The sequence below is a fragment of the Rattus norvegicus genome, chromosome 20, assembly GCF_036323735.1.
Source record: "Rattus norvegicus strain BN/NHsdMcwi chromosome 20, GRCr8, whole genome shotgun sequence".
Taxonomy (NCBI): Eukaryota; Metazoa; Chordata; class Mammalia; order Rodentia; family Muridae; genus Rattus; species Rattus norvegicus.
In genome coordinates this window covers 35,940,052-35,952,243 of record NC_086038.1, presented here as the reverse complement: position 1 = coordinate 35,952,243, position 12,192 = coordinate 35,940,052, and the positions used below count along the sequence as shown (strand labels likewise).

The 12,192-nt window shown below is 41.9% G+C and overlaps 1 protein-coding gene across 5 annotated transcripts in view; it reads left to right on the top strand.

Moving 5' to 3' along the window:
* The window catches only part of Tbc1d32 (TBC1 domain family, member 32), a 230,881-nt gene that overhangs the window by 180,918 nt on the left and 37,771 nt on the right, over positions 1 to 12,192 (top strand). For 3 of the 5 annotated variants that reach the window (XM_039099304.2, XM_039099306.2, XM_063279629.1), the window contains 2 exons: positions 7,752 to 7,821; positions 9,382 to 9,497. In XM_039099304.2, coding sequence (XP_038955232.1) covers positions 7,752 to 7,821; positions 9,382 to 9,497 — 186 coding nt within the window. Of the gene's footprint in view, positions 1 to 6,102; positions 7,713 to 7,751; positions 7,822 to 9,381; positions 9,498 to 12,192 lie in introns of those variants that run through there. The other 2 variants (XM_039099307.2, XM_063279628.1) reach the window with 2 other exon arrangements.

Below are 12,192 nucleotides of genomic sequence, written 5' to 3'. Positions count from 1 at the left end.
TCCAGAACTTCTAGAAGAGCAGTGCCAGTGCCCTTAACTGCTAAGCCGTCTCTCTACCCCGTAAATATAACTTTTAAATTTAGTATATATATATAAAAAAAGATATATTAAAAGACATATATATTAAAAGACACACACACACACACACACAAACCAACATATTCTTTTCTGTTTAATATTTGTAGCGTGTTTGCTAATGTTTTTTGCTTACCATTTGTAGAGTACACAGGAGGTACATCATGTAAAGTCACATTTAAAGAAAGAGCTATAGCACACACCTAAAGTGATCTAATAAAATTTAGCACACAGTGATGTGGGGACTCATGGAAACTCAAAGTTTTAAGTATAGCTCCTTTATTTCAGGTGAAACGCTAGCACCTTTAAAGCTGACATTTGAAGTGTGTTCTTGTCACTGGGAAGTTCTGTTGTAATGTCATATGAACAGTTGGGTGAGCCATTGGTGGTGACTGCTGTCATAGAAGATGAAAGGGGGAAACAAAGGTAGAGGAATGTGCTGTCTGTGAAGACAGCCGAGTTGAAAGGAAAGGGTAATTGCATAACCAAGGTGCTGAAACAGAAACACCTTTTCTTTCCAGAGCTTGGACTGAAGTGCTTGTGGTAGCTTGGTTACACGGTATTCAATTTATAGTGGGCTGAGCGGTGAGCACAACTTCGATTTGAAAAATCAGCAAAAGAACCTGCAGGCTAACGTGGAAGGAAGGAGGTAGCAGAGGAAGTGCCTTGAGGCATCTTTGGGGGTGAGAGCTCTTGGACTCTAGGACATACACAACAGGACATCAGGAAGCAGCCGTGCAGCAAATGCTCATCCAGTCATGGGTTTGTCCGCCAGGGCAGACATGCTTTCCTCTTCTGAAAGTTTATTTCTTCCCACACTGTTGCCAAGTGCCATGCAGAATAGATGTGCTCTCTTCTACCCTGGCAGTATGTGCTTGCTCTGTAAACCTAAAACAGAGAAGGCATTCCCAGAGTGAGAGATCGCAGTCCGTGTTAAATAAATGTTGTCAGGTTATTCTGTTTTCAGAGTATATTTATAATTACAATGGTTGATTACTTTAAATAATTTTCCTAGGAAGCTAAGACCTTAGTTTGAGTCAAACATTGTTAACTGAAAGGTGTTAAGCATTAAGTCACTGGCCAAGGCCTTTGTGACTTAGGCTTTCCCGATGATTCAAGTAGGTAGGAGAGTTTTAGTTTCAGAAAAATGCTTCTACTCTAATACCTGCTTCCTTCTCTAGCTCTCCCCCAGCTTTTTACTATTTTTGTTTACGTGTATGTTTGTGTGTATGTCTGTATGATTGTATGCCACATGAGTGTATGCTCACAGAGGCCAGAAGAGGACACCAGATTACCTGGAGCCGAAGATACAGGCAACTGTGACCCAACCACCATGAGAGTGGGCTGTTTGGCCACAGCTTGACATCTAGAGTTGAGCTTTCTCTTGTTAGTCACTGGGGTTTCGTTCTTGGGTCATTACTTCCTCAGTCAGCTCTGGGCGCCGGTTCTGTCTTCTACATTCTCTCATGCAGGAAGTGTTACTCATCAGAACATTCATTTTACTTCATTTTAATTTTGAGAAAATCACTTGCTGTGTAACCCACGATGACCTTGGAGACTCCCTGGCTCAAACTCCCAGTTTTTGGTATTACAGAAATACAACATCCTCACATGATTCAACCTGTTTTTAATCGTTAAATTTTTCTTATTTTTCCACAACATTTCATTTTATTTGTAAAGATTTTGCTTCTTCCTCAATAAGTTACATTTGGTCCAGGATTATACATGAATGTTTCTTTCCAGGAACCTTTATAGGCTAATATTAATGTCTTCTTCTTCTTACGAAGGTGTTACAGTATATGTCAAATGCAAGTCAATAACTGAAGCTCTCCATTAATTTACATTCCAAAACCATTTTGGGAGTAAGGGGTAGACTTCTTCGCTCATGTTTTGAAGACTTAAAAAAAAATAAATGATTTTTTTCCATAGGATTTTACTCATGTCAAAGTTCGGTTAAAGATCCTTTTCACAATATTTGATTTAAAAATACCAAGTAGTTGATATTCACTCCCGTATTTTCAGTGCCTCCCATGCTTTGAAACACCTTTTTGATATTAATTGCAACCTTTATTAAAGTGAAAATGGTCTAGTAAACATTACTGACCACTTGTACTGACATCTAAATTTTACACGTACAGAGTGTGGATCTCAATCTTAAGCTCAAGAGATGATGGCGTAGAAGCATAAAGCTAAAATGACAGAGGAGGACCCCACCCCCTGCAACTGAATCCACTAGTCTTCAGTGACGCTTGCTCTTCTTTCCAGTTAAAAACACCTCGGTGGATTTTGATGCACAGCTGTAATTGGGAGCTGTTATCTTTGGACGTTAGCAGGGTTGGTTTTATTTCTGTTTGATTGTTTGTTTTCATAAGAAAATACAGTCAAACTAGACCTTGGAAATAAGTTATTCACCCTGGAGAGCATTAAGGCTTCTCTCCACACAAACAGCCACCCCAAGCTCAGCACCTTTTATTGCATAAAGAGCAATGACAGAACTGATTTTCGGTGGGTTTTTTATTTACATCTTATATGTTATCCCCTTTCCTGGTTTTCCCTCCAGAAACCTGGTGTCCCCTCCCCCTGCTTCTATGAGGGTGTTCCCTCACCTACCCACCGACCCACTCCCTCCCACCTCCCCATCCTGACATTCCTTTACATTAAGGCATCAAGCCTTGACAGGACCAAGGGCTTCTCCTCCCATTGATGCCTGACAAGGCCATCCTCTGCTACATATACAGCTGAAGCCATAAGTCCATTCTTGTGTACTCTTGAGATGGTGGTTTAGTCCCTGGGAGTTCTGGTAGGTCTGGTTGGTTGATATTGTTCTTCTGCTTATGGGGTTGCAAACCCCTTCAGCTTCTTCAGTCCTTTCTCTAACTCCTCCATAGTGGACCCCATTCTCAGTCCAGTGGTTGGCTATGAGCATCCACCTCTGTATTTGTCAGGCTCTGGTAGAGCCTCTCAGGAGACAGCTATATCAGGCTCCTGTCAGCATGCACTTCTCGGCATCAGCAATATTGCCTGGGTTTGGTGGCTGTATATGGGCTGGATGCCCCGGGTGGGAAAGTCTCTGAATGGTCTTTTCTTCAGTCTCTGCTCCACACTTTGTCTCCATATTTCCACCTGTGAATATTTTTGTTCCCCCTTCTAAGAAGGACTTGAAGCACCCACACTTTGGTTGTCTTTCTTCTTGAGCTTCATGTGGTCTGTGAACTGTACCTTGGGTATTACAAGCTTTTGTGCTTATATCCACTTATCAGTGAGTGCACACCATGTGTGTTCTTTTGTGATTGGGTTACCTCACTCAGGATGATATTTTCTAGTTCCATCCATTTGCCTAAGAATTTCGTGAAGTCATTGTTTTTAAAAGCTGAGTAGTACTCCATTGTGTAGATGTACCACATTGACAGAACTGATTTTCACATAACCTTTGGTGGCATAGGCATTGAGGCAACATCTCTCACCTCATTGCTTTAACTGCTCCCTGCTCCCTATTGATGTGGAGGACCTTGTGTCTAGGCGGAAACCACCATGACTCATAAAACACAGGCATGGGAAAAGCCACTGCCCTTTCCTCCTCTCCTGTTAAGCGAGGTGTCTGAGGCAGGGCTGGTAGTATATATGTGTAACCCGGTATACAGGAAGCCAAGAAACAGGAGTATTCACCGTAGGTTCCATGGCAGTCCAGCCTGTAGAGTAGGAGTGCATTTCAAACAAATGTAAAAGCTACATTCACTGTATTTTCCATAAGTATTTGCATTATTTCGAGTATTAGTGAGGGAGAAGTTTTATTTCTCATGTCAGGTAATGCAGTTTTATATGTCCTAGAATTTCAAGTGTTATCTAACTTATAGCAGTTCTGAAAATTATATTATTTTCACATATTTTCCATGGCTATTAGGAACATATCACATTTTAATTTTTGGTTTTTAAATGTTACATATTCAGTTTTATTTTCACAAAAAAGTTAAACTTTACAAAATTAGATGTTGTCACCCACAGCAGAGCATGACAATTTTATATTCCTTAAATTAGAGAACTAAAACATAGTGTGCCATAAAATAAAGGCTCAGCCTTAGATACTAACACAAATCATCAGAATGTTTCTAGTTTCTACATATTCTTACCCTGATTGTGTTGTAGTAAGCATGTGTATGAATATACTTAACTTATGGCTGCATTTTAAGAACTCATTAGCAACTGAAAATTGGAAATTATAGTCAATGCATAAATGATGATAGCTTTAAAAGTTGACCATAAAACTATTGGAATGAGAAATGTGTGTGTGTACATTTATGTATGTATATATGTAATATCTATGGATGTGTATGTATACATATATGTATGTTTATATATGTATCTGAGTGTGTACCTGTGTGTATGTATGTGCATGCATGTGACTCTGTGTATGTGAGCTTGTGTGTGTATGTGTGTGTGTATGTGTGTGTGCGCGTGTGTGTGTGTATGTGTGTGTATGTGTGTGTGTGCGCGCGCGCGCGCGTGTGTGTGTGTGTATGTGTGTGTGCGCATGTGTGTGTGTATGTGTGTGTGTATGTGTGTGTGTGTGCGCGTGTGTGAGTGTGGTACCAAGTAATGGAAACCTAAGTCAAACTTATCCTGTGCAGAAAAAGGAACATAAACATGATATCACAAATAGATCAGACCTAAGCTTAGCGCTGTCTCTTATTTCTCTTTACAATCGATACATTTTCTTCTACCCGAGCCCCAAGGGTACCTTATAGGTTCATGACATATAGGAGCTTGGAATTCTTAGAGATTACATTGCTTCGAGTTGCCGTTCTACTGACTGATCACTACTGTGGGAAGGGCAGAGCGGGCCTCCTCCACCAGTGGAAGTATATCTACTAACTCAGTGAAAACTATAAATAACAAGGAACACTAGGCTCTGGGAACTGAAGCCTAATTCCTGTCATTAGAAACAAAATAAATAAATTTTACTGACTGGATCCCAGTATAGATAAGACTCAGCTATAGTTTACCAGAAACTAACCCAGCATCGTATAAAAGGTGGTTTTAAAAGTTGTATATATTGCTATGGTGTCTATTACAGTGTGGGGATACCCATGCTCTACTGCGCACGTGTGGGGATCAGGAGACAATTTTGTGGAGTAGGTTCTCCTTTCTACCTTTACTTGGATTCCAGGGTCAGGCTCAGACGCTCTGAACTTGCTGAGCCATCTCAATACTGCCTCCCGTTCTAAGCAATAACACTTACTTTTGCTTGGTTTTTCTTGCCATTCACTCCAAATTTGGCGTGGTCAGCATCCAGTCTAGGTTTCCAGGGACTGGAGAAGCTCCTGCAGCATGAGACTGTCAGGGATTCAGCAGGTGAAGTGGGCAGGCAAACCAGATGCACTGGTTCCTTTCTTGCAAGCACAACACAGAAGGTTCATTGCTGCTGGTCTAGAAAGTCAGTATTCAATAGCAGTGATGATCAATTCGTCCTCGCCTCTCTCTAAAGACCTAAACTCTACTCCCATTTCAAGACTTGAATCAAATGCCACTTGTCAAGCAGCTGAAAGAAACCTCTTCTTCCTTGGGGTGTTCATCCAGTGTTTCCTCTGCATCATTCTTCTTCTGCTTGAAACTTTGAAACACCTTCATCAGTGATCTGTGTTTGCATTTTCTCTCTGACACCACATGAGAAGTTCATCCAGTGTATGGTATTTCATTTTATCCTTTATCCCTCTGACTTCTTCACACTGCTCCCCACTTTATCAGAAGTGACTCATTACTAGGGATGAATGAGTCTGCATTTGAAGCGGATTCTACCAGTAGTAGGAGATATCCCCATATGCTGAATGGGAAGCGCAGTAACAGCAGGATCAGAGAATCTCTCTTTCCCTCCTCAGTGCCAATGACTCTCTTCACAGTGGTCATTCCTGTGGAAACAGCATTTGTTTATGTGCATAGATACAAGACTTCCTTCATTTTCATGTAGAAAATTTCAGCTAGCTCCTGAGTGGTATCTAACTATATTTTATTCACCTTAACTCTGTCATCCAGTGTGTCCGAGAACCAGTCCAAACTGTCGATCTCTCTTGACCCTTTTGTAGTTTTTGGTAAACGATCACAGTCCCTACTTCACAAAGAAAAATCTAACCTGAAAAGAGAAACCTAATAACTCAACCGTAATGTAATGTTACCTAGTAAAAGTTGAATCTGGTCTGCGAAAGATTGTGTGTGGGGGACTGACGACTGAACCAGAAGGCAAGTATCTTATCATGAGCTATTTATCTTAGCCCTTAAAGATTTTTAAAATTTATTCTATGGAAACTTCTAATTTATAGGATGTATTTTACTCTTATCCATTTACAGCTCCCTCCAATCTTCTGTCATGCCCCTATCCTCATTCCCACCATCATGTCAGCTTTTTATTATTTTAACCAATAACCCCTTGAGTCTGATTAGTGCTACCCATATGTGATTGGGTATGCGGACATCTATTCAGGCATGAGAAATGTCTTAGGGTTTCCCTTGCTCTTCAGAGGTTCAGCCCATTATCATCAAGGCGGGAAGCATGGCAGCTGGAGAGAAGGAGCTGAGAGTTCTATGTCTTGTTTCAGAGGGCACCAAGGGAAGGCTTGACTTCCAGGCATATTAGAGGAAGGTCTTAAAGCCCAAACTCATAGTGACACGCTTCCTCCAACAAGGCCACACCTCTCCCTGGGCCAAGCATATACACAGCACAACAAGAAACAGACCCTGTTCTCAAAGGAGTCTCTAGTCCCTCTCTCTTTCTCTCTCGTTCTCTCTCTCTCTCTCTCTCTCTCTCTCTCTCTCTCTCTCTCTCCTGTCTCTCCCTCTCTGTCTCTCTCTCTGTGTCTCTCTCTCTCTGTCTCTCTCTCTGTCTCTCTCTCCTCTCTCTCTTTCTCTTTCTCTCTCTCTCTCTCTCTCTCTCTCTCTCTCCCCTCTCTCTGTCTCTCTGTCTCTCTCTCTCTCTGTCTCTCTCCCCCCTCCACTGTCACTAGTTCTTCTTGGGGTGGGCTTCATCTCCATCCTCTATCCATGCTGGAATTTTGCTTGTCTTGATCATGTGAAGGGTTTGTGCAAGTGATCACAGCTACTTAAAGATGGTATTGTAAGTAACTGTCATGTCTAGAAGTCAGAGCCTTACAGGACTTAGTGAAAGATTTCAACGTATGTGTTAGGAGGCCATGATTATATATATACTTGTTCAGAATTTTATATAAGCATTATGTGATGAAACATTGTATTTTAGATTACTTCTTAATGTCTTATAGCTTTCTATACTTTGTTCATTTTTCATTGTTTTACACCAAATAATGTAATCATTTTACATGCTTTTTGCTTCATTTGGTTTTGGGGAGAAGGACTTATGTAGCCCATGCTGGCCTTGAACTTACTTTGCCTTTGAAATGCTAATTCCTCTGCCTATGCCTTCTGAGTGCTGATAAATATGTGTCCCACCTCTCTGTTTTTACATGAATTTTGCAGGATAAAAGTTCTTGGAAAGTTTTCTGATAATTTCTGTGAAAATATAAGTGGCAGCTCCTAAAAGAACAAATTCATCAGCATTTCCAAAATTCTCATTAAAATATGCAAAAATATTGCTTTCATCAATTTTCAATTAACATGTGATTATTGTGCAGACTTTTATACATTTTCATAAGTCCTTTTTCTATTGTTGTTAGCTACTGATGCAAATGTGAAGAATGAGAGTCTCTCATCTGTGCAGCAGCTTGGCATTAAAATGACTGTCAGGTATGTAGAGAAATGTCTCTTTCAGGAATCCCTAGAATTCACCGACCTGATGTGTGCTTAATAACATCCAAGTATTTAGTAGACTTTAAATGCAGAGTTTATCCCTCACAAAATGATAGCATTATCTTTGAGGATATTGGCACATGATTAAGTTACCTCAGGCTGTAATTTAGTTACAGCTCATTATTATTCCAAAAGCTAATTAGTGTGTTTCTCTATGACTGTCAGGTTTTTTTGTATCCTCCAAAAAAAAAAAAATCAACGTTGCAAAGATGAGCATGCTATGGTACAGTCATACATCTTCTGAAACATGATTTGTTCTAGTAGTCAGGGGACAGCGAAGACAGGCACCTTAAGGGTAGATTGAGAGATTGAGAAGTTCAAATAAGTGAACGAAAATTGTGGTAGTTTGAGTGTTTAAAACTCATATATTAATTTTCAAAAGAAGTGAGTGTACTATATTATGAACCTCCTTTCCTTGTTCTTAATGAACATCATTTAATATGAGATTATTAATTGTCCCATTATAATTAGAGGGTCATCTTTTGAGTCAGATCTAAGAAGGCACATGTGAGAGCTACTAAACCCCTGGAGTCTTATTATATAAATGCCCACTACAATGAAAATCCTGGCATGGATTCCAGAGCATTCACCTATGTCAGATAACTGTTTTGATTATGTTATATAACTCCATATATGTGTTTAATAACAGTATTTTATATGGATACATTTCCAATGAAATGGAACCTATAGACTACATTAGTAGCCTGCTCACATATTTTAACTCAATGTAATTTCTTATTCATAGAAAGTAAGTGAAAAATACTGAATGATGTAGAGTTTGGATATACTGGGGTATGGTCCAGTTACTGTCCTGTAGAATCTCTGAGATAAATGATAGCAACAAAACCATTAAACATGACTAGCAATGTTGCCACTAAGGAGAAGACTTCCTAAACCGCAGACCAAGTAAGGTCTTAGTAAGGTTGGAAATGGTACAAATGTAGTGTTTCCCCTTGATGACCATACACACATTCAGTGTGTTAAAAATATATGAACTTAGAACTTAGATAAAGGAAATTAATTTCACTTAATTATAGTGCTTGATTCATGGAAATGCTAAGATATTTCAAGTTATGGTTCATCATTGCCCTAGTTTCAATTCAAAATGCCCAAATTCCCCTCAATATCCAATACTAGTCAATGCTTCCAAAGTTAGTTCTTAATTTAACATTCCATAAAACTAAACTCTGTATTCTGTGCTTTAGATTAATTTCAGAAAAAATCAATACATTCATCTCATCTGTCATATATTATCATGTTATTTTCTCATTACTGTCCCACCGTCCTAGAGTTAATGATTGCTATGCTGATCCAAACGTGCTGGAATGATTGGGAATGACTCCCGAGTAGCATGCTTACTGTAGTCACCCTAGAAGTAGAGTCTTCAAAACTCCAGACTTTGAACTCTCAGGAGTAATACACTGTGATGGATTTCTGAAGGTGCATTTTCAGGGAGGTTGCTAATGGATTTCTGTGTTTTGTGGATCTTTAACATAGGTATGGGAAGTTTCTCAACTTGTTAAAAGATGGTGCAGAAAATGATCTTGCTTTGGTCTTAAAGCACTGTGAGAAATTCCTGAAACAACAGCAGTCGCCAGTCAAGTCTTCTCTCCATATCCTTTTTGAGTGGATTGATGCAGAACTGAACTGTCTTCCTGTGTTATCCATAGTTCTTTCATAGGAAGTGTTAGTGAAAAGCTCTCAGGGAGAACTTTCCCTCGGGATGGAGATCCTCTAACTCCAAAGACCAGACCGAGACACCACAGGATGCAATCAGCAAGAGGATTTGGTTTATTGTCGGGATACACAGGCACAGGCACCTGCGGGTGCTTCAGTCACTCGGGGGACTGGCGCGCCCCACGGAACCAAGGATGGGCTTTTATAGGATTTTGGGGAGCAGAAGCAAGCATACAGAAGCAGATGCATGGTTACAGCGATATAATTGGTGGATTCTAATGTTTCCTAGCTACCTTCCTGAAACATAACGGCTGACTCGGCCCCCAAAGGGTTCAGCCCGGGGGCAAGTTTCTTAGCTACCTTCTTGGAACATAACGACTGACTCGGCCCCCGACCAGGGTGTGGGACCTCTCCCGGGGCTTTTTTTCATTGTCAGGTGCTCAACCGAAGTCGTCCTGTTGCCAGGCCTTCAACCAAACACATCCTGCTTGGCAGCTGCTGTGTACTCAGTGTTCTAACCTTTCCCTGAACCAGTCATCTTAAGTACAGCCTTGCAAAATGGCGTTACTGCAGCTAAGCTGGAGTCTTTCATTCCCCCATTTTTTTGCTAACTTTGAGTGAAATCTTTCACTCGACTTGGTCAAGAAATTTCTGTCTGGTGGGGGCTTATTCCCCCACTGACTCTAGGCCACAAAAGGGCTAGGAGGAGCCACGTAGGAGTTTTAACTTTAAGGGGTTTGGAGTGTGCTGAACTCTCTATGTCTGGGGTGTAGTGTTGTGATTAGTCAATTCCTCAGACCGGACTGTCTTGACGTGTGGTGTGTGGATCTAAGCCGAGACTCCGTCTACCTTTAGGGCGGTCGGGGTAGTCAGGAGGACGGTGTAGGGTCCTTTTCACCGTAGCTCGAGATTCTTGGTCTGGTGTCTGTGCACCCACACGGTGTCTCTAATCTGGAACGGGTGTGGCACCACCGGATGCTCAAGCTTGTCCTGGTAAGCAGCGGCCAAAGGTCTCCAGACGTCTCTCTGCACAATCTGTAGGGCCTGTAAATGGGCCCTCAGAGAAGGGCTGTCAGCAAAATCAGCAATGTTTGAATCAAAAAAATGGACAAATGGGGGTGGTGTTCTATATATTATTTTAAAAGGAGTTAGACCATGGGGGCCCGGGGTATTCCAGGCCCGATATAGAACTAGGGGAAGGAGGGCCACCCAATCCTTTGAGCCAGTTGTAAGCGTAAGTTTGGATAAAGTCTCTTTAATTGTTCTATTCATGTGTTCTACCTGACCTGAACTCTGGGGTCTATAGGCACAATGTAATTTCCAATCAATCCCCAGCAATTTGGCCACCAACTGACTTACTTGGGAGACAAAAGTGGGCCCGTTGTCCGACCCCAACGCTTGAGGCATGTCATACCTGGGAAAGATTTCCTCGAGGAGCTTCTTGGTGACCATTTTTGTAGTCTCGTGTTTTGTGGGGAAGGCTTCGACACATCCTGAGAAGGTGTCTACAAACACTAGGAGATACTTGTATCCATATATACCTGGTTTAATTTCAGTAAAATCAATTTCCCAATGGATGTCGGGACGGTGTCCCCTAGGACGAACTCCTTGTCCAATCCTGGTCCTTCCCGGGTTAACCTGAGCACACACTTTGTAACTCCCAGTCACCTTTTGTATCGCTTTGTCCCGATTCAAAAATACACAGATTTATCTCTTCCCGATCTAGTAAGGTTTTCATCTTCTTAAACCCCAAATGGGTTAATTTATGTAAAAAGGAGATCAATTTAAAAGTCCTTTGTAGACCCACTGTTTTAGTTGAGGGTGGTAGATGGCCCCCATTTTTTAGGAGCTCTATGTCCTCATGGGCATAAACCCAACTGGTTTGTCCCACTGGTGGGGACGTGGGTTGGTCTGGGCTATTTAAGGGCAAGATTTGTTTGTTCATGGCCGCTTCTCGCGCCGTGGCATCGGCCAGCCGGTTTCCTCGTGCCTCTGGGTTGTGCCCTTTCTGGTGTCCTGGACAATACATAATACTCAGTCTTTTGGGCAAGAATAGGGCTTCTAAGAGGGCCAGAATTTTAGCCATATCTTTACCCTCAGATGTGAGCAGCCCCCGCCTCCGGTAGATCTCCCCATGGATGTGTGCCGTGGCAAAGGCATAACGGCTGTCTGTATATACATTTAGCCTCTTACCTTTTGCCATCTTGAGCGCCTGAGTCAAGGCGATGAGTTTAGCCCGTTGTGTGGAGGTACCAGCAGGCAGGGCTTTCGCCCAAATCACTTTGTCCTCCGTAGTGACCGCAACTCTAGCCTTTCGCTCTCCCTCTGCCAAGAAGCTGTTGCCATCCGTGTACCATGTGTGGTCAGCATTCTGAAGATGCTGGTCCGATAGGTCCGGCCTGGTTCCATGTACTTCTGCGAGGATTTGTAGGCAGTCATGCTGTTTTGCCTCCTCTGGTAGAGGAAGCAAGGTGGCAGGATTGAGGGCGACTGCGGGCCCAAACTGAACCCGTTCTGCATCCAGTAACAAGGCTTGGTGTGAGAATTAGAGAGCCAGCGGTCTGGGGGCTGCTTTACCAAGGCCTCCACTGCGTGGGGTGCTAGGAGGGTGAGTGGCTGTCCCAAAGTCAA